Below are 23,565 nucleotides of genomic sequence, written 5' to 3'. Positions count from 1 at the left end.
GGGTTGAGACAGGTATACAGATCTTTTTAATATACTGTGGTACATATTATGAACACTTAATTGAATTTTAAGGTTAAAACATACTCTCTACTGAGCAAAGCAGATAAATATTTCTGGTTTTCTAGAAGGGTGTGTTTCTTGTTCTAATCATTATTGTAATCAGATAATTTAAAATATCAAATATTACCAAAAGGCTTAAAATTTTAAAAAGTAATCAACTGCCTGCCCATGCCACCCCTACCACTGAATTCACCTCTTTTAAAACTATTTCATGTGATATTACACTGTGGTATTTTAACCCACCTTACTCCTTTACATTCAAAATTTATCCTATACCTGATCCCTGCCACTACTTCTAATTCCCAGGCACCTTCATCTCACTTGGTCTTCAGTCTACTAACCAGTCTCCTTACTTCTAATCTTAACCCCCTCAGTTCATTTGCCACAAAACAGCTGGAATGGCCTTTAAAAAACAAAAATGATCATACCACTATGTCATTTAAAAATCCTCCCTGATGTTAATGAACGCAGAATATATTCAGAACTTCTACATCCTCCAAAGCCCTACATAATCTGAAGGCTTCTTTCACCCTACTTAATATACCCACTTCACTCCCATGCCACTCTCCTAGTTACACTCCACTTGGTCACCCTGGTTTATTTTCTTCAGGCAGTGGTCTTTATATGAAATTATGTTTCCTGCTGATGTGGTTATTGTCTCCAGAACTCATGGAAATTCCATGAAGTCAGGAGCTTTGTCTGACCTACTGCTCAATTTCTAGGGCTTAGTTTTTTGGCAGCATATACCAGAAGCTCAAAGAATATTTGCTGAATTTGTTTACAAATTTGCAAATGATCTGAATTACTTCAGAATCCTTATTTTTTTAATAGAAAATTTCAGAATGAAAAATTTCAAACACAAGAGAGTTTAACAAACCACTATGTACAATCAGTTTTAAGTACAATCAGTTTTAAAAATTATCTACTCAGAGCCTATCTTACTTCAGCTCTACCCTTTACCATTTCATCCCCATTAGCTTACTGAGTATATCTTGAATAACAGGTTACATCTCTCAGAAATAAAGACTCTGTTATTATACACATATAATTGCAGTATGTATCTTTATAAAAATTTTAAAAATTCAGGACCCTGGCTCCATCTGGGACCTAGTGTCAGACTCTCCAGTGAGGCCTGACATACATATTTCTGATCTTCAACTGTTCTGATTCAGTCAGACTGTTTCATACATCCAATGACTGACATCTGGGAATGGTCACAGAAGGCTCAGAATTGTCTTTTACAGGGAATTCCCTGGCATTTCAGTGGTTAGAAGTCTAGTGGTTAGGACTCCATGGTTCCACTGCAGGGGGCATAGGTTAGATCCCCGGTCGGGGAAACTAAGATCCCGTATGACGAGTGGTGCAGCCAAAGAACTGTCTGTTACATAGGAATCGCATTAGGAAAGACACCATGAAATACTTTTACAAAACAAACTTGTTTCTGAGTTAGAATACCAGAGGAATATTAGAATTTAAAAAGAAAAAAAGAAGATGAATACTGAATTGAAGAGATCTTACTTGGATATACAAAGTTGCTGATTAAATTCTTCTTCCACAGCAACGTTACTCTCTTCAAAACTGGGAATATCAACAGCTTTTAGCGAAGATGCACTACCTGGCGTACTTGTGACTTCATTATTAATATCGACAGAAAAATTCATGTCCTCACTGGAAATCTTGGTGTCATCTTGCCTCAGCTGAGATTCAGGCTCTTGATGGTCACCTGCCGCATTCCAAAACAAGCTGGCACCTGGAGAACAGATGATTTAACAGATGCAGAAACAGACACTCAATTATAGAAAATAATTCTCTGACAAACTTTTGTAAGTAACATTAGCTATATTATTTTAACACAATTACCTAGAACTGTTTTCAGATTATATTTTCTCAGAAATGCCATGAATAAATAAATGACAAGTAAAGAGAGGAAACTGAGTACAAAGGAAAAGAGGACCTCTCAGGCCCTGACTCTCCAAGAGGTGTGGCTCTCAGGACGGGTTTTACCTGTCAAGGTTCTGAATATGATTTGGAGTATATGTGTGTTTTGAAAACTGCTGTTCTGAAAAACAGGAGAAAATATATAAAATGCAAATCCCTGGGCTCTTTGATTTTGATTCTTAAACACAATATGTATGAGACTATATCAGGGTTATATCAGATATATGTAATATAAGGCAAGTAAAAACCAAATATTTCCCAAATTTTATAGATCATTTGCACAATTATTTGCATGTATTATTATTTGCTTACTGATTTTCTTTAAATCAACTCACTGTTTTACTGAGCTGCATCATTTCTGTGAAATCATAGATTTTTATGTGCTGCTACTGCTGCTAAGTCACTTAGGTCGTGTCCAACTCTGTGTGACCCCATAGACGGCAGCCCACCAGGCTCCCCCGTCCCTGGGATTCTCCAGGCAAGAACACTGGAGTGGGTTGCCATTCCCCTCTCCAATGCATGAAAGTGAAAAGTGAAAGTGAAGTCGCTCAGTCGTGTCTGACCCTCAGCAACCCCATGGACTGCAGCCTTCCAGGCTCCTCCATCAATGGGACTTTTCAGGCAAGAGTACTGGAGTGGGGTGCCATTGCCTTCTCCATTTTATGTGCTAGTTATATTTTTTTCTAATACTTATAGGAACAAATAAATCTACACAGTACAAAATAGTAATCTGTATACTACACCAAATCATCTTTTGAATCTGAGCAATATGCATTCTACATTTTGAGAAATATTGCAATACATACATGATTTAAAGAAATAAAGTTAAAACCAAAGACTAAATTCAAGTCAAAATTGTTTCCACTTTGAGCATCAACTCGGGTGATTTTATAAACATAAATTAATAAAAGGATGATTTATTTTTGTATTCACTAAGCATTTAAAAAAATCCCTGGTCAGGGATCCAAGATCCTGCAAGCCACACAGCACAGCCCACCCAAAAAATAAAAGGACAATTTAGAAAAGTTATGTAAGTGCTGCCACTCTTCCTGAATACCCACCAGTGTATACTCTTAGGAATTAAGTATTATCATAGAGAGCCTCTTAATTCAAGTGACTAATAATTCATTTTTCTGCATGTAAGTCAAAGCTCTAAATATGACTCTATGAGGTTTCAAAATATTTGAAATATACATCATGCTTGAAAACTTGTTTCAAATAATTTCAGGATATCAGTTTGATTTAGGCATCAGGTTAGGTAATGAGATACAACAGTCAATAAAAGTTTACAGTCCAGTGACAGATACAGATGATGAACAACTGGAATATAGTAAGTACAGCACTTCACAAGAGGACATAGAAGGAAACTGCACTTTTTGGTTTGTTTATCTCCTAATACTCCTTTACCACCACCCTCTACAACACACATATGCAGGAAATTGTCATCCTTGCAATTAACAAAGACGGGACTCCAATAGATATGCCCCTATTACATGCTTCTCAATCCCCTTATCCCTGAACCAGGGATTAAAATCTAATCCAAACTAGACCATTCAGGTTCTCTGCATTTTGAAGTTGAGACTGAAGGATCATAATGTGTTTGTGTACATGGGTAGAACTGTGTAACAGAAACTCTGAGGCTCTGGGTGAGCTGTATTTTAAAATGTAAAGCAATGAAGACTCCAGATAGAGTTGATAAAACAGCCATGTGTAATAACTGGATACTCCAGTGATTTTATAGTTTCTACGTCTAGTTTTTCTCTGAAGTCCAGCCCAATTCTTGGCCTTGGTTTTCATGAAACATCCCCATATCCTTCCAGTAAATTCCCCCTCCTTGCTTAGTTCAAAGTTGCTTATGTTACTTGCTGCTAAAAAAATCTTAATATTGAGTAATACCTGAATTTAATAAACGTACATGAGGTTCCCGCTACCCTCCCTCATTGCTGCCCTCTTCATGAAGTTTAGATAACATCTGGGTACAGATAAAGAATACAGCAATCTGTCTTCCTTGTTAATGCTGTCTCTCAAATTTGTATTCTCCAGGTTCAAACCTTCATCTGTTACTTTCACAACTCTTATGTCATCAATCCACTCCACTCTCCTAACATTTGAGTATTACTATCTACATTTCCAAAAGTAGCTCAATCTGAACAGATATTTAGACTGAACTCATCTCCTCTCCTCTGCTTCTCTAACTTGCCTCCCTCTGTCATCCAAGCTCAAAATCATGAAGTAACTTTTATTTTCACCTTTAATAAATGTTTAATTTTGGAATAATTCTAGATTCACAGAGAAGATAAAACAGAGAGTTACTGTGTATTCCTCACCCAGTTCTCCCTGTTGTTAACATCTTACATTATCATGGTACATTTTTCAAAATCAAGAAAACAGTGTTGGTACATTACTATTAACTAAAACTCCAGACTTTGTTTGGATTTCACCAATTTTTCCACTAATATCCTTTTTCTGTTTCAGGATCCAATCCAGGATAATAACACGGCATTTAACTAAAGTAACTTGAATCTTCCCTCTTCCAACTGCCATATCCAATTAGTTTTCAAATTTTATCAACACTGTACATGACTCTTCCTCTTCAGTCTTATAACTACCACCCTATACTCTAAACATCTTGTTAGATACTAAACACACGAAAATGTTCTGAAAGATCTCATACTCTGATTGTGAGGAAATATGTAAACACATAGATGTCATTTATATTATTGATTTTTTTAAAAAGGCCTTCTATTTTGCTTACAAGATGAAACAGACACAGCTTTGTGAAAGATGTAGTAATGGCTCTCTGTGACATAGTAATGGGTAGAGTACTAGACAACTCAGAACTCTGTGTTGTTTCTCTGAGCCTGTATTTTCTCTACTTAATCTGTTCTGCCATCTCTCAATTCCACCAAGATCCTACATTCCCTTCAAGGCCCAGAATCAGTAACACTGCATGGATGAAATCTTCCCTGATCCCCTAAACCACAGATGACTTCTCTCATTAGAACTGGGTCCAGCTTGGAAAAGCAGCAAAAACAAACAACACATTACGTTATGTGGTTTCCAATCTGTTTACAGGTAGAGTTTTATTTCATAAAGAGTAAAATCACACAAAGAGTTAAGTTACATACTCATCACCTTGGTTTAAATTCTATGTGTACTATGTACAAATTAAGAAAAATGAAATTACCTGTGCTCACAGCAATGCTTACACTTTTTCTCATGTGCAAAGCAGGGGGAGACTGTGCTTCCATGGAAACCAACTCCATTTGTCTTGCAGCTTGCGTTGTGTCTTCAACAGTGGTTGTCTTAGGGGAACAGGGCTGCAGAGACTGTGCTTCTAACAAACGCTGAATCTGTATCAATTAAAAACACTTTTTTATGTATGTTTATGACAGTGAAGTAAACAACCAAACTGACAGAAGAGTTTAAAAATGAATTACAGAGTGCCCCAGTTATAAATAACTGACTTTTAACTGCATTTTCTCACATTTCAACTAGATTATATCATAAAACTTATTCAATGCTGAAAATCATTGTCATTAGTTATTAAGAAGCATTTAAATGGGCTCCCTATTAAAAGTAAAAACATAGGTGCTTAGATCAACATTCATAAATTGACACTCATGTAGAAAAGCCTTAATGTTAACACTCTGACATTTTATTTCTATTTCACTTATGAATCAAAAGTAAGATAGAGGAGATTCTCTAATTCTACATACCAAATGTGAACAATTTTTTTACACAAGATTCATTTTATAAAGGTCACCCAGAATTGTCCATGTTTGGTCATGCTGAAACTGGAAATATTAATAACAATCTCTAACACTGAGTGTTTCCTGTTTACAAGACATTACAATAAGAGCTTTTATGTATGATTTTTACAACAACCCCGTGAATATGTACTACTAGTAAGCACAGTTTACAGAGAAAAAACCTGAGGCAATATAAATAAAGTTACTTGCCCAGGTCACATAATTAACAAGTAGCAAAGCTGAAGTTCAAGCACTAAAAGCTTCCCTTCCTACCATAAAACTTATCCCTTTATAGGGGGTGGGAGGGATGCTCAAGAGGAAAGGAATATATAGCTATGACCGATTCATGATGTTGTATGGCAGAAACCAACACAACATTGTAAAGCAATTAGCCTCCAATTTAAAAGAAAAAAAAAAAAAAAACCCACTTATTCCTGTATACAATTCCATAGTTTTTAGTATATTCTCAAAGTCTGCATCCATCACCACCATCTAACTTTACAAAATTTTCATTAACCTTTGCAAAATCTTTGGACCAACTAGCTGTCACTCTCCATGGCTCCACAATTTAGCCTCTGGCAACCACTAATCTACTTTTATCTCTATACGTGTGTGTGTGTGTGTGTGTGTGTGTGTGTGTGTGTGTGCTAAGTCACCTCAGTCATGTCCAACTCTTTGCAACCCTATGGACTGTAGCCTACCAGTCTCCTCTGTCCAAGGGATTCTCCAGAGAATACTGGAGTTTTCCATGCTCTCCTCCAGGGGATCTTCCCAACCAAGGGATCGAACTCACATCTCTTACGTCTCCTGCTTTGACAAGGTAGGTTCTTTACCTCTAGTGCCACCTGAGAAGCCACTGTATCTCTATAGATGTGCCTATTCTGGACATTTGATAGAAATGAAACCAAACAACACGTGGCCTTATATCTTGCTTTTTTCATTTAGCATAACATTTTCAAAGTTCATCTGTACCTATCAGTACCTATAAGTACTTCATTCCTTTTGATGACTGAAATACTCCATTGTATATATAATGTCACATTTGTGTTCATCTATTCATCAGTTGATGGACTCTGGATTGTTCTCACCCTTGGCTATTGTAAACAATGTTGCTACAAACATGTGTGTAAAAGCTTTTGTGTGATCATATTTTTTCATTTCTCTTGCATATACACCTAGGAGTGGAAAAGCCTCCTTTTTTAAACACTGTAATCTTGTTTCCCTATAAGTTACACTTTGTATTAAACTCATCTCATTAATTTTAGCAGATTAATTTCCTTCTCCAGGGGATCTTCCCAACCCAGGGATCGAACCTGGGTCTCCTGCATTGCAGGCAGATGTTTTACCATCTGAGCCACTAGGGAAGCCCATAAGTTACACTGCTGAATTCAACTCATCTCATTAATTTTACCAGATTAACTTTATTAATATAGGAAAATAAGTATTATCAATAAATTATTGACATCAGTAGAAATACAACCTGCATTAATAATACAAAAAGGAATATGTACTTATAGTGGTTTAGAGCATGGACTTTAGTGTCATGAGGACATAACTTAACTCCTACTCTGCTACCTTTTGGAAAAGCTATTTAGCCACTGTGAGATTCAATATTACCTAAAACTAAGGTAGTTGTAAGGACTAAGAGACAAATAAGATAATTGTAATTTGCTGACTGTTTACTAAAGCTTCATCCTACACTATGCACTTTAGATAGATAGACAGATGTGTGTGTGTGTGTGTGTGTGTATACACATATAAATTCATTTAACTATCAGAGCTACATATATTAATAACACCGATCATTATTCCCAATTTCAGAGAAGGCAATGGCACCCCACTCCAGTACTCTTGCCTGGAAAATCCCATGGATGGAGGAGTCTGGTAGGCTACAATCCATGGGGTCGCGAAGAGTTGGACACGACTGAGCGACTCCACTTTCCCTTTTCACTTTCATGCACTGGAGAAGGAAATGGCAACCCACTCCAGTGTTCTTGCCTGGAGAATCCCAGGGACGGCAGAGCCTGGTGGGCTGCCATCTATGGGATCGCACAGAGTCAGACACGACTGACGCGACTTAGCAGCAACAGCAGCATTCCCAATTTATGGCTGAGAAAAGTGAGGTTTAGAGAAATTGCATATGAAATACTTGATAAGACATTTACTACAAAGTTATAGAGATTAAACTAAATGGTAGTAGTGCTGGAATAGATAGGCAGATCAATGGAGAGTGCAGTATAGAAATAGATACAAACACATGATACTTTCATTATAAAATAAAAAGTACATGTTTAAATCATTAACAAAAAGATACATTATTCAGTAAATATATGGAGTCAGTCATCTAAGGATAAAAAGAAAAAAATATTTTATCTGGTATAACAAAATAAAATAAAGCAACAAATAAAACCCTGATTGTTGTTGTTCAGTCGCTAAGTCGTGTCTGACTCTTTTGCAACTCCATGGACTGTAGCCTGACAGGCTCCTTCCATCCATGGGGTTTCCCAGGCAAGAGTAATGGAGTAGGTTGCCATTTCCTTATTCAAATCCTCATTTTCCTAATGTGTAAAACATCAGGGACTAGAATCCAGTTTCCAGGGTCTCTTCTAATTCTGACATTCTGCAATTCCACTTCATAAACTATAGTTACTGAAGAGTTGCCAGTTACTTTTTAAAAATTCAAGAATTTAACAGAAGAAAGCTAGCAAACCTGTGCTTGAAGTAGTCGCAGCTGTCTGTCTTGCTCTGTGATGAACCTATACGCATCTGGAGACAGTCCCATCATCCCATCATCTGACCCAGTCTTGGGTGTGTGCATACATACTGCACAAGGCCATGGGTTACAGAAGTCCACGTGTGGAGGCAGTCTTGCCGCAGGTGATGGTTCTACATTGCTGTGGGAAGAACAACCCCTCATGTTTCCCTGAGGTCTCAAGGCTATAGGACTACTTGAAGAAAAGAATGCATTATGGTACTGAGCTGGACATCCACTTGGATGAAATAATGAATGTTTGTGAAGGGTTTCAGACTTGAGGTCTTGAACAGATCCTACTGTATTCATTCCCTGCCAAGAATTTATTGGACTATACTGAATATGGCCATGATGCTGGCAACAACTGCAAACATTCGTGGAATAGTAAGAGGGTGGCGGGGGAGTAGGTATTTGAAATTCCATCGGTCTTCCTGAATTATGGAGTGAAAAAACAAAATTGTGTGGGTGGGACTGTGGAGCAAGAGAAGACTGCTTGGAATTAAACGTGGAGGATCTTACAGGATACTCTTCTTTGTGTACATTTGCAGCAGAAACTGTTTGAAGCTTTTCAGATGTATCTGAAGACAGTCCATTAAAAGAGGGCTTACTACTGTTCCTGATATGAGAGTTCCCTTTCTTACAGGTAGACAGCTGTCTTACTTTGCAGTGTCTCAAAGGAGCAGTGTCTTGGTTTAATGGATTTGGTAGCCCTCTGAAGGAAGGCTCTCCAGCTTCTGCTTCTGGTCTGTGTTTCTCATCACAAAGCTGGGGTTGTGACTGCTCAAGGTGCTCAGCATGGTTAATCAACAAAGGAGGATTTTCATTATTCACCATTTCCAATGGGTTAGGCACAGGGGTTGGTTCTATGGAGTTTTCATCCAACACAAGTGAAAGTTCAGGAACTGATGGCTGGATCTTAGAAACCTGTAAGTGGGAAAGAAATGAAAGAAGAAAAAGTGCCTTTCAGGAGAATGATATATGCTTCATTTTCCTTTAAGCTAGTATTTTCCAAATTGTATCCAGTTATTAATTAAAAAGTATTGATTATTTAGACAATTGACAAATATTTGCTGGGCATCTTCTATGTGCTAGTACCAGGAACACAACTGTGAACAAAATAAATAAGGTCCTTGCCCTCACAGACTTGTTTACCAATGAAACTCTTTTCACTGGAACACCGATTGACGTTGCTTAGGTTACAGAACTCGACATGGGAAACAGACTTTTTTTACCCTCTCTGCAAAAACAAAAAATCATCAGGCCAGATGCTTCAATACATCTAGCAAAGAATAGTGTTTTTTCATCTTAATAAGAAAGGGTCTTCCAGTAAGTATTTAAAAATATCACACTAAGTGAAATTATTCACTGCTATTCTTTTTATTGATATCTAGTAAAAGAGCTGGAGGAGAGCCAAATAGAGTAAGTAAAGTACTCGCTGTGGTGAATTTGGTTATAATATTAATTTAAGAAAACTTTCCCATTCCTTTTTCTTGTAATAAGTAATTAGTCCAATTAAAACAGAACAATTCTAAAATAACCCACTAGTTCGCCTCAATAAAAAAAATAATGATGGGTTGCTAGCAATCTCCAAAAGCAAGTAGAATGTTTTCTCAAAATATGGTGATAAGAACAATGTCAAGTGCTGGTGATAGTATAGAATGTTGATTCTACATGGGTTAAAAGCACCAGATTCTGAAACTAAACCTCTTAAACTACTAGTCTACCAAATCCTAAACTTCCTGAATTCCAGCTTTACTACTTCCTAGTTATATAATCCTAGGGAGCTAACTTAACCTCTTTTTCTTGGTTTTCTCTGGAAATACTATACTTACTTATTACAATATGTGTACATATTAATATTATTACATATAATAATTAAATGTACCTGTGAGGAATATATGATATTTATCTTTATATATTATTGAGTGCTTTAACATGAAGAGACTTTTAGGTTTCTAATTACAAAGGTGAGTTCTAAGACCAGTGATACCTTCTGGCTCACTGGATGAGGACTAGGAATTGGTCTTGGAGAAACATCTTCATCTTCAACACCAGAGTCATGATCATTCGTTGGCATTTTCCCTGGAGGTAACTTCTGGGAAGAGCTAAAGAACAGATGGGAGAAAAAGTAAGTCTTCAGTAATCAGTATTCATTTGTTCTTTCTATTTTTTAAAAAAATCTGGAACACTTCATGAATTTGCAATGTCACAATTGTGCAGAGGCCATGCTAATCTTCTCTGTATCATTCCAATTTTAGTATATGTGCTGCTGAAGTGAGCACTCTTCTTTCATTTTGAAGCTGAATAAGGCATCCGGTCCCATCACTTCATGGGAAATAGATGGGGAAACAGTGGAAACAGTGTCAGACTTTATTTTTCTAGGCTCCAAAATCACTGCAGATGGTGACTGCAGCCATGAAATTAAAAGACACTTACTCCTTGGAAGGAAAGTTATGACCAACCTAGATAGCATATTCAAAAGCAGAGACATTACTTTGCCAACAAAGGTCCGTCTAGTCAAGGCTATGGTTTTTCCAGTGGTCATGTATGGATGTGAGAGTTGGACTGTGAAGAAGGCTGAGCGCTGAAGAATTGATGCTTTTGAACTGTGGTGTTGGAGAAGACTCTTGAGAGTCCCTTGGACTGCAAGGAGATCCAACCACTCCATTCTGAAGGAGATCAGCCCTGGGATTTCTTTGGAAGGAATGATGCTAAAGCTGAAACTCCAGTACTTTGGCCACCTCATGCGAAGAGTTGACTCATTGGAAAAGACTCTGATGCTGGGAGGGATTGGGGGCAGGAGGAGAAGGGAACGACAGAGGATGAGATGGCTGGATGGCATCACTGACTCGATGGACATGAATCTGAGTGAACTCCAGGAGTTGGTGATGGACAGGGAGGCCTGGCGTGCTACGATTCATGGGGTCGCAAAGAGTCGGACACGACTGAGCGACTGATCTGATCTGATCCGAAGGTACTTTATCACTTAATTTAGTATCTGACAACCACAAATTATTTTATTTTTCAAGCCAGGGTCAGATGATCAGAAAAGTTGAGCCAGTCAGACTCATGCTTAATAATGTATCCCCTTCTCCTGACCATGGCAAGTTTAACCCACTTATTCTTTTTTTTAACTTATTTTTTTAATTAAAGTATAGTTGAATTACAATGTTGTGTTAATTACTGCTGTACAGCAGAGTGACTCAGTTATACATACATATATACATAGACATACATACACATTCTTTTCCATATTCTTTTTCACTATAGTTTAATCACAGGATATTGAATATATTTCCCAGTGCTATACAGTAGGACTGTGTTGTTTACCCATTCTGTATATACCTGTTTGCTCCTGCTAATCCCAAACTCCCAATTCAGCCCTCTCCAACCCACCTGCGCCTTGGAGAGCACCAGTCTATTCTCTATGTCCCTGATTCTGTTTCTGTTTCACAGACAGATTCATCTATTTCATATTTTAGATTCCACATATATCATACGGTATGTGCCTTTCTCTTTTTGATTTACTTCACTTAGTATGATCATCTCTAGTTGCATCCATAACCCAGTTATTCTTAAGCAAATTACTGAGCATTTTCTGATTAACCACTTTAAGGAGCATAGAAATACATAAGATACAGAATTTACCATTAAAAAATCTATCATCTGATGAAAGAGATGTATACTCACTATATTAAACATATTACATTAAACACTCACTGTGTTAGAAAGAAAAATCAAGTAAGGAATTACCTTTTCCTATGTACTTATATCTGTGATGGTAATCTACTCTGAGACTAACTGAAGTACCTCCTCCATTTAGTCAGTTGTAGTTACTGCGTCACATGTATCATGCCTCAATAGAACACAGAAAAAGTTTTGAGTGTTGGTACTGAATTTCAAATGCTGAAATTAGAGTTTAAGACTACGATTTGAAAGACTATATACATCAAGCTTTTGTGCATCTTAAACTAAATAAAATCTCAATAGGATGAAGTAGGGAAGATGACAGAAAAGCTAGAAGGAAGCTAAGAGAGCTTAGACATTAATGGAATTTTGAAGAAAGGGTCCTGTCTCTGTAGTAGGCTGAACAACAGAAACCCTTAGGCAGATGTGGAAGATCTGACAGCGAACAGACCTTTGTCCCAAACCCTGGCAGTCTGGAGAGGCAAACACAGAGTTCTTTCTGTGCCAAGGGGCTGCAATGAAACAATCCCACAAAGCTCTCCTGCCATACCCGAGAAGGACATGGAGAATACAGAATGATATTCCATATGCCTCTGCACAGCATGGACAAGACACAGAGAACCAGTGACCTGAACAGGTTAAAGAGGCTGCGGCAGGAACCTGCACAAACCAACTGCCAAAGACCAGATGCAAAAGAAAACATCTCAGCAGGTGGCCGAGTGGTGTTGGGTGGATGAGAATCACGTCACCCCACACCACCAGTAGTGGCACAGGGTTGGTGAAAATGTTAGTCACTCAGTCATGTCCGACTCTGTGACCACACAGAAGGTAGTCCGCCTATAGGGGAGCCTGGTGGGCTACAGTCCATAGAATTCTCTAGGCAAGAATATTGGAGTGGGTTGCCATTCCCTTCTCCAGGGGATCTTCCCAACCCAGGGATTGAACCCAGGTCTTCTGCATTGGCAGGCGGATTCTTTATCATCTGAGCCACCAGAGAAGCATAGGGCATAGCATTGAAAGTGAAAGTGAAGTCACTCAGTCCTGTCTGACTCTTTGCGACCCCATGGACTGTAGCCCACCAGGCTCCTCCCTCCATGGGATTCTCCAGGCAAGAGTACTGGAGTGGGTTGCCATTTCCTTCTCCAGGGAATCTTCCCAACCCAGGGATCGAACCCAGGTCTCCCGCATTCCAGGCAGACGCTTTAACCTCTGAGCCACCAGGGAAGCCAGGGCATAGCATTAGTCCCCTCTAAATTACATGAAACCTCAGAGGAAACAGGATAAACAGACCTTGAATTGATTGAAATTTGGCTTCCATAACCTCGCATAATGAAGAGGGGCTCAAAATGGAAATTAAGTACATTACTTTTTAAATTTTGGCCATGCCATATGGCTTGTGGATCTTAGTTCCCTGATCAGGGATCAAACCCAGGCCTCAGCGGTGAAAGTGCTGAGTCCTAACCACTGGAACACCAGGGAATTCCCCCAATTACTTTTAAAAAGAAAACAAGTGGGCACAGTTTCGGTCCCTGGTTGGGGAACTAAGATCCCATATCCTGTGTGGTACAGCCAAAAATAAAAAAAGATTCACTGTGAGCTTTTTTTAGCACTCAAACAAAAAATAAAAAAAACTTAATGTATAATTTCAACAAAAGTTATCTAGGGATAAACATTTCACTAACATTCAAATCTAAAAATGACTGATCCTTATCAAAGCTTTGGTCAGAGCTGAAAACAGACATTGTTTTTCAACAATGTTAAAGAAATTACCAAGCGTCCCCTTAACTTGTCTTTTTCTTTCACAAATATTCAATAAAATCTTGAAAAAAGCCTTAAACCTTCAGTCAATGGTGGTGTTCCTACAAGTCTATAAGAATATAGTTTTCTGGTGACCTAGCCTGTTTCAAGGATAACTTAAATGCCCAAAGATAGAGTTTACTTCAGACATCTTTCTAATCCCCAGAATCTGTGAATATGTTAGTGAACAAGGAAAAAGGGAGTTTACAGATGTCCTTAAGGTAAGAATCTTGAGATGTGGAAACTATCCTAGACGATCAGATAAGCTCAATGTAAACACAATTGAGTCCTTATAAGATGGAGTCAAGATAAGAGTCAGGGAAGGAGATGTGAGGAAAGAAACAGAAGTCAGAGAGAGATGTGAAGATGCTATGCTTCTAGCTTTGAAGGTGCAGTAAGGGACCACCAGACAACAAGGAATGCAGGCGGCCTCTAGAAGCTGGAAGAAGGAACATGGATTTACCACTAAAACTTCCAAAGAGAATGCAGCCCTACCATCACTTTTTTTTTTTTTTTTTACTAAGCAGGCCCAACCCTGCTTAGCTTCCAAGATCAGATGAGATCGGGCGCCTTCAGGCTGATATGGCCAGAGCCCCTACCATCACTTTTAATTTTAGCCGCAAAGGCCCATTGTGGACTCCTGACTCCTAGAACTAGAAGGTAATAAATCCGTATCGTTTGTCGTCACTAGGTGTGTGGTAATCTGTTAGAATAGCAACAGACTAGCAATAACCAATCTCTCTATGCACTAGTTAGTTCTATTTCTTTGGAGAACCCTAATACAAAGGGAATATTTAGTTTATCACAAAAGTAGATATTGGACCCAAAAAGTCACAAGCCATTATTTAATATTCTCCTAGTACATTTGCTTTAAAAGTTTTCTGTTTTAGGTAGAAGAGTTATTTTTATAGTAGGAGTTATTTTTATAGTAGTTTATCTGATAGCCCTAGGTTTAATACTACAAGGAAGGGAAGACAGAAGGCAAACTAAACAAAAACAGGATGTTTCTTCTTAAGTAAGATAATTTCTTGACAAATACTTTTGTTCCCCTATGTAATAAATCAAGTCAAATGAGAACCACATTAGAGTTGTCACTTCATTAAAATTATCATCCAACTTACAAATATGAAGGAATGCATTTATAGTAAGGACACCTGTGGTATAAGATTTACCAACAGTTCCTTTAGAAATAACTGGGGACTTACTTTAATTATTAAAAACTAATGAAAGTAATAAAAAAAGTATGATAATAAAAATATCTTTTACCTCTTAATTGAAAGATTCTTAGAAACTTTTTTAAAAAACTCTCTTTCTGCATTCTGGTCTTCAGCGCTCAGTTCAAAACAGACTGGATTTTTGTCAGAAGGTTCAACATTCTGAAATAAAGTAGGTCATACTTTGAGATGTGACTTAAATAAACACCAGAGAACACTATATAGATGAAAAGTAGCTCTGAAACACTGGGTGGGAAGGGGAATTATGATTTCTGTAACTGTAATCTTTCTTTAAAAAAATATTTTTTAATTGAGATATAATTGACATACCATTATAATACTTTGAGGTATACAACATGATTTGATATTTGAATATATTGTTAAACATCCACCACAATTAAGTCTAGTTAACATTCACCACCATACAGATGATAAATTTTTTCTTATGATAAGAATTTTCAAAATATAATCAAGTATTGTTAACTATATTCACCATGCTGTATATTATATCTCCATGACTCACTACTTTAAAACTGCAAGTCTGTGTCTTTGGACCACCTTTGGCCATTTTGGCCGCCCTCAAACCTTCCCTAACCCTTGTTACTCTCTTGCAAATCACCGATTTGTTCTCTGTCCGTGAGTTCAATAAAATGTTTTAATTTTTTTTAAATATTCCACATACAAGTGACATACGGTGTTTGTCTATGTTTTATTAATTTCACTTAGCATAATGCCCTCAAAGTCCATCTATGTTGTCACAAATGGCAAGATTTCCTTTCTTTTTTATTGTTGAATAGTTTTCCATTATATAAACGTGATATAATATAAATCATATTTTCTTTATCCATCCATCCATGGACACTTAGGTTATTTGAAGCCTTGGCTATTGTAAATACTGTTGCAATTAACATGGTGGTGTGGGTATCTTTTTGAGTTAGTGTTTTTGTTTCCTTTGGATAAACACCCAGAAGTGGAATTACTGAATCATATGGTAATTCTATTTTTATTCAACCTTTTAAAAAACTATCTGCTTACTATATAAATGAAAGTGAAAACTTAATTTTGCTATATAACTTACAACTTAATAACCAGGATTCAGTTAAATAGTAACTTTAAACTGAGGATACAATCTGAAGAATAAAATGAGTGAATGACATAGGTCTCTAAAATGGAAATAAGTAATTATACCTCAAAGATGATTATGCTTATAATTAAAATACAAAAACTTGATTCATGAATCAATACAACCTATAAATGAAATTAAAGGCACAAAATAAGATCTGAGTAGAAACACACCGTTATTTAGGGATTGTCAATATTTTTGTAAAAAGATACATAATTTTTTTTTAGAATTATTTTTTATTATCGGCCTTAGAATGTTTTTCTTAAAAGGATATATTTCATTTAAAAAAACATTATATTTTTATTTATTCATTTATTTGGCTATACTGTGTCTTAGCTGTGGCATGTGGGATCTAGTTCCCTGACCAGGAAGGAGCACAGAGTCTTAGCCAATGGACCACGAGGCAATTCCCAGCCTTAGAATGCTTTTACATAATGATACTTATGGTTTCAAAGACCTACTTTTTCTGGGACTGTCACCTAAATGTATTTTTATGTATGTTATTGGATACAGCAACAATCCACTCTGAATCCAAGGATTACATATTATAGATGCTGATTTTTAACTATGAGAAATCATTTTTTATACCCATAATTAAAAAAGTAACTTTCAGGACAAAGGAAACACTAAGATCACAAATTAACTCTCAACATCATAAAATGAAACAATACATAAATTCTTGATATAGCCTTAAAAGGTTTTAGAAAAACAGGGAAAAGTTACTCTGTGGATAACATTTGATCCTGTATTAGAATTTGGTTCTGGAGGTATGTCCTAAAATTTACAAAATGAAATTAACCATAAATGAATAAAATTAATATTAAGTAAGACTGATCAAAAATAAAGAAAGCCTAACACTTTGAGTTACTATTTTAAAGGGTAGAGACCACTGGGTTTAAAAGGCCAATATACAGTAACATATAACTAAGTAGTCATTAGTGTGCTAGGTGGTCCAATCACACTTACTTTGAAAAGGCGTAATGTTTCCTTGCTGGTTAGTAGCTGGAATCGAAGGTCAGGTAACCTGCCATCACAAGGGAGGCATTCATAAAATTCAGGGTCCTTATGTGTCACAGAATAGAGAACTATGATGAAATTTCCAGATTCTGAAAAAACCCTGGACAAAAAAAAATGCCATTTACTTAAAATTTATTGAAAATAACAAAAGCACATCAAAGAATTCTATTTGAGTCTCTCAACTTAGTTAACAGACTAAACAGTCCAATTTTTGGAAAAAAACTGAAGAGCACACCTATGCTTACTTTTCTCTGACCAGGTATTGAATCCACACCCCCTGCAATTAATTTTTACTGGAGTATAGTTGATTTACAATGTTGTGTTAGTTTCTGCTGTACAGCAAATTGCATCAGTTACACAACATACAACCCCTCATTTTCAGATTTCCTCCCATTTAGGCCACCACAAGCATTAAGTAGAGTTCCATGTGCTCTGCAGTAGATTCTCATTAGTTACCTATTTTATACATAGTAGTATATATATGTCAATCCCAATCTCCCAATCCATCCTACCCACCACTCCCCTTGATATCCAGAGGTTTGTTTTCCACATCTGTCTATTTCTACTTTGCAAATAAATTAATCTGTATCATTTTCCTAAATTCCACATATAAGTAATATTATTTGATATCTGCTTTTCTCTTTCTGACTTACTTCACTCAGTATGACAATCTCTAGGTCTATCCACATCTCTGCAAATGGCCCAATTCTGTTCCTTTTAATGGCTGAGTAATATTCCATTATATTATATATATGTACCATGTCTTCTTTATCCATTCCTCTATTGATGGACATTTAGGTTGCTTCCATGTCCTGGCTATTGTAAATAGGGCTACACTGAACATTGAGGTGCATAAATCTTTGGGAATTACAATTTTTTTCCAGGTATATGCCCAGGAGTGGGATTGCTGGGTAATATGGTAGTTCTAATTTTAATTTTTTAAGGAACCTCCATACTGTTCTCCACAGTGGCTGTACCAATTTATAATACATCCGCACCAACAGTGTGGAGTTCCCTTTGCTCCACATCTTCTCCACCATCTATCGTTTATAGATTTTTTGATGATGACCATTCTGACCTGTGTGAGGTAATACCTCATTGTAGCTTTGATTTGCATTTCTTTAATAAGTGATGCTGAGCATCTTTTCATGTGTTTGTTGGTCTGTATGTTTTCTTTGGAGAAATGTCTATATAGGTCTTCTGCCCATTTTTCCACTGGGTTACTTGGTCAATCCTAAAGGAAATCAGTCCTGAATATTCATTGGAAGGACTGATACTGAAGCTCCAATACTTTGGCCACCTGACGAGAACTGACTCATTGGAAAAAAACCCTCATTTTGGGAAAGATTGAAGGCAGGAGAAGGGGACGACAGAGGATGAGATGGTTGGATGGCATCACCGACTCCATGGACGTGAGTCTGGGCAAGCTCCAGGAGTTGGTGATGGACAGGAAAACCTGGTGTGCTGCAGTCCACGGGGTAGTGCTGCAGTCCACGGGGTCGCAAAGAGTCAGACACAACTAGAGACTAACTGATACTGACTGCTTGGTTCCGATATTGAGCTACATGAACTGTTTATATATTTTGGGGATTAATCCCTTGTCAGTCACTTCATTTGCAAATATTTTCTTCCATTCTAGGGGTTGTCTTTTTGTTTGGTCTATGGTTTCCTTTGCTGTGCAAGAGCTTTTGAGTTTAATTTGGTCCCACCTATTTATTTTTGTTTTTATTTTCATAACTCTAAGAGGTGGGTCAGAAAAGATCTTGCTACAATATATGTCAGTGAGTGGTCTGCCTATATTTTCTTCTAAGTTTTACAGTGTCCGCCCGTATTACATTTAGGTCTTTACTTTATTTTGAGTTTATTTTTGTGTATGCTGTTAGTTGTTGTTGTTTACTCAATCAGTCATGTCTGACTCTTTGCGACTCCATGGACTGTAGCTAGCCAGGCTCCTCTGTTCATGGGATTTCCCAGGCAAGAATATTGGAGTAGGTTGCCATTTCCTTCTCCAGGTATGGTGTTAGGGAGCATTCTAATTTCAGTCTTTTACATGTAGCTGTTCAGTTGTCCCAGCACCACTTATTAAAGAAGGTTGTCTTTTCTCCACTGTATACTCTTCTCTTTGTCATAGATTAGATGACTATAGGTGTATGGGTTCATCTCTGGGCTTTCTATCCTATTCCACTGGCTGATATTTCTGTTTCTGTGCCAGTACCATATTTTTTCATACTGTCTTGATTAATGTAGCTTTGTAGCATAGTCTGAAGACAAGGAACCTGATTCCTCCAGATCAGTTTTTCTTTTTCAAGATTGCTTTGGCTATTTGGGGTCTTCTGTGTTTCCATAAAATTTGTATAATTTTTTGGTTCTAATTCTGTGAAAAATGCCACTGGTAATCTGAGAGGGATTACACTGAATCTGTAGATTGCTTTGGGTAGTACAGCCATTTTACCAATACTGATTTTTCCTGTCTAAGAACATAGCACATCTCTCTGTTTGCATCATATTCAATTTCTTTCACCAGTATCTTATAATTTTCTGAGTACAGGTCAGGTTAGACAGGTTTATTCCTAGGTATTTTGTTCTTTTTGCTGCAATGGTAAATGGAACTGTTTCCTTAATTGCATTTGCTAGTTCTTATTTGACAATCTTGGATTTCTTTCCATGTCACTATATTCTATACTATACAGTATATTCTATACTATACCTTTGATATTCTGATTCTTTGCTAGTTACTATCCAGTAATATAACATATAGATGTGCTATTACTGATTCACGTAGACTTCTAAAAGTGGATATTTAAATTATTTATAGTATTTCACTATTGTAAACAATGATAAAATGAATATTCATTTTGTTCACTACATGACTCAACAAATATTTGTAAAGTAATCAAGAGTCCTTAAAACACACACCAAAACCCAGCATTTAAAAATACTTTTAGTAATTCTCTACTCTGTAAAATGTTGAATGAAAATGATTTGGGGATATATTATACTATTAGCAAAATAAGGCAGTGGGGATTCAGGAGGCAGAATGCCCATTCTGTTCAATTCCTCGCTTGAGAGTCAGATAAGACCACTGATCAGAATGCTGTTAAGTATCAACCTAAGCTATGTCAAGCAATACTGATGCCTCCTTGGTTAAAGGGTGGCATTACAGTTCAGGTATCAAAGAAATTGCCTAATGCTTCAGACTAACAGAGAGAGCTTCAAAACTAACTTTACCGAGCATTTACTATCAATAAGTAATTAAAGCAAGACCAGTCACTGATAATAAAACTTAATTGTACTAATATGCCAAAATGAAAATTTACTTTCCATTTTATTGCAAGGAAAACTAATTTTATTTTACAATTAAAATAAAATGTAAAAAGTAGAATTGTAAAAGCTTCTAAGGAGATTTTTAATAAAAATCCTTTCTAACCAAAGCAGAAAAAGGAAGGATAAATCTGACTTTTAAAAAAACATCTATTTGGGAAAAAATATTAACCAAAGGCAAATAAAATGACATTCTGGGGGAAATAAACTTGTGCCTATGTATCTATAGAGTGCTCAGTCATATCTAACTCTTTGTGACTCCCACAGACTGGACTGTTGCCCACCAGGCTCCTCTGTCCATGGGATTTCCCAGGCAAGAATACTTGAGTGGGTTCTATTTCCTTCTCCAGAGGATATTCCCAACCCAGGGATTGAACCTGTGTCTCCTGCACTGGAGGCAGCTTCTTTACCACTAAGTCACCTGAGAATCCCACCAATACATATATACATATGCACATTTTTGTAACACATTTATATGCATATATAAAATCTTTGTAGCATATAACACATATATTTTAATAAATACATAGATCTCTGTGTGTGCATGTGTGGTTAGTTGCTTCACTAGTGTCTGACTCTTTGCAACCCTAGGGACTCTAGCCCGCCAGGCTCTTCTGTCCATGGGACTTTCCAGGCAAGAATACTGGAGTGGGTTACATGCCCTCCTCCAGGGGATCTCCCCAAGCCAGGGATCGAACCCATGTCTCCTGCACTGCAGGCGGATTCTTTACTGCTGAGCCACCAGAGAAGCCCATTTTCTCTGTATACTTTACATATTGTATAAATGTATACATACAGAGAATAAGAAAAAGAGCTGTTATAAAGCAATGTGAAAAAGATGTACAATCCAATAGAATAAAGGCAAGAGACATGATTAGGAAGTTCCAAGAAGCTGATGTGATAAAACATCAGAAAAGGCCATTTTTCCTCTGTCAGTTCTGCAAAGATCAAAGTCCAATGACGGCCCTCCAGTTACCTCTCTGAGGTCTTATTGTTTTTCCCTTTCCTCACTCCTCTCCAGCCACACTACCTCCTTTCTGTGCCTTAAAGATGCAAGGTGATCTTTCACGCACAGCCTTTGCACCCATCTGTCTGGGACGCTGCCCCCGACAGCCACACGGCTTACTCCCTCATTTCAGGTCTTCGCCTGCCTAACTGCCTGTTTAAAACTGCAACCCTACCTGCCAGTGTTATCAACACATCTGCCTCCCCTGCTTGTTTTTCTTCACAGCACTTATCACCTTGTAAAATACTATTTATTTTACTTTTCCTATTTAATGCTTTTCTCTATAGGGTCTTTATTTTGTGTACTGCTTACTGCCAATATCACAAATAGTGCTGATACATAGTAGGCGCTCAACAAATACTTGTTCCACAGTGTTAGTGAGGGGATGGAGAAAACAGGCACTCTCAAACACGGTCAGAAAGATTATAAATTGGTAGCCTTTGAAGGGCAAATTGGCAATATCTACCAAAGCTTCCCAGGTGGCGCTAGTGGTAAAGAATCTGCCTGCCAACGCAGGAGATGCAAGAGACATAGGTTCCGTCACTGGGTTGCGAAGATTCCTTGGATAAGGGCATGATAACTCACTCCAGTATTCTTCCCTGGAGAATCCCATGGACAGAGAAGCCTGGAAGGGTCTCACACAGTGGGACATGACTGAAGCGACTTAGCATGCACCAAAACTTAAAATTATACGCTATTTCACCCAGAAAAAAAAAAAAAACACGTTTAGGTATTTATTCTACAAATATACTAGTATCTGCACACAAAGATGTATAACACAAAGTTATCTGCAAGCAAAAGGAGCAGTTTTAAAAATGTAGTATCTATTATTTACTATTCAGTTGTAAAACATACGTCTTAAATCTATATGTGCCAAGATTTAGTAATGATCTCTAAGTTGTAATGACATAAAGAAAAAAGCAACAGAGAAAAGGGTAAACAGTGTGATCTCATTTTTGATTTAACTTTTATAGGTCAGGAAGGGTGATATTTGTCTATGCTTCAAGAAGGAAGCAATCCTTGAACTGTGGTTGTCTCTGGGGATGGGGTATCTGGGGAAATGGGGTGGAAGAGACATTTTTATTATGCATCTTTATGTATGTCTGATTTATTGTCATGTACTTGCACTGGCTTTCCATTAAATTTTCTTTTAAGTGCATTATAGCCACCAAAGCAGACAGAAAGAGAATATGGGATTTTCATTTAATAGACGAAGAAAGTAAGAGGCAAACAGTGGTATCATGTACAAAATAAAATGAGGAAGTGAGGTCAGAAAGTTTATTACTTCCAAAGCTTATACTTTAGTTCCAAGAACATTAAACTTCAAGTGTTTCTTAGGGTACTATCAGTAGCACTGAGTAAATAAAACACTTGTAAGGTAAAAAAATTCTAACTTATTTTCAGTCACATCAATGAAAATTAATCTTTTTTATAAAATAGAAAGTTAGAGTAGATGATCCCAAGGGTTTTTTTCCCTCCACTCATTAAAAATGTATCTTTTGTGTTACAGTACTGTTGTTAGGCAAGTGAATTTCTTGATATTTCCAAGTTTAGCACAACATCATCTTTTTTGTCTGGTTTTATTCCTACTTAATGTAAGGCTTGTTTTCCTTGGTGTGTTTGTTCTTCTGGTTTGTAAATAATATAAAAGGTTAAGGCATTGCATGAATCTTAAATGATACCAATAAAACATGAGTAGAGGAAAAGATCAAAATAAAACCCTATCAAAATAAAAACATCACTTACCTTTCTTGAATAGAAGAACTGAACATGTATCGCAAGCAGCAGGCCCATACCTGAGGACTATAGATATGTATAATTCCAGACAGCCAGCTAAAATAAAAAATAGAAATTAAGAACTATAGTCATTTACAAATTAGCATTTAACATCCTTTAGA

The 23,565-nt window shown here is 37.0% G+C and overlaps 1 protein-coding gene and 1 non-coding gene across 5 annotated transcripts in view; both read right to left on the bottom strand.

The window, feature by feature from the left end:
* Positions 1 to 23,565, bottom strand: part of STIL (STIL centriolar assembly protein) — a 53,731-nt gene that overhangs the window by 14,590 nt on the left and 15,576 nt on the right. For all 4 annotated transcript variants that reach the window (XM_061412064.1, XM_061412062.1, XM_061412063.1 and 1 more), the window contains 7 exons: positions 23,414 to 23,500; positions 17,290 to 17,440; positions 15,253 to 15,362; positions 10,493 to 10,607; positions 8,461 to 9,426; positions 5,186 to 5,351; positions 1,579 to 1,810 (listed from right to left, as the gene is read on the bottom strand). In XM_061412064.1, the coding sequence (XP_061268048.1) occupies positions 1,579 to 1,810; positions 5,186 to 5,351; positions 8,461 to 9,426; positions 10,493 to 10,607; positions 15,253 to 15,362; positions 17,290 to 17,440; positions 23,414 to 23,500 (1,827 nt within the window). The remainder of the gene's footprint in view (positions 1 to 1,578; positions 1,811 to 5,185; positions 5,352 to 8,460; positions 9,427 to 10,492; positions 10,608 to 15,252; positions 15,363 to 17,289; positions 17,441 to 23,413; positions 23,501 to 23,565) is intronic.
* LOC133245409 (U6 spliceosomal RNA) lies at positions 10,677 to 10,784 on the bottom strand. The gene has a single exon (XR_009735673.1). It is a non-coding gene; the product is annotated as a U6 spliceosomal RNA (small nuclear RNA).

Source organism: Bos javanicus, chromosome 3 (genome assembly GCF_032452875.1).
Source record: "Bos javanicus breed banteng chromosome 3, ARS-OSU_banteng_1.0, whole genome shotgun sequence".
In the NCBI taxonomy this organism is placed as follows: domain Eukaryota; kingdom Metazoa; phylum Chordata; class Mammalia; order Artiodactyla; family Bovidae; genus Bos; species Bos javanicus.
This window is presented reverse-complemented; position numbering and strand designations above follow the sequence as displayed.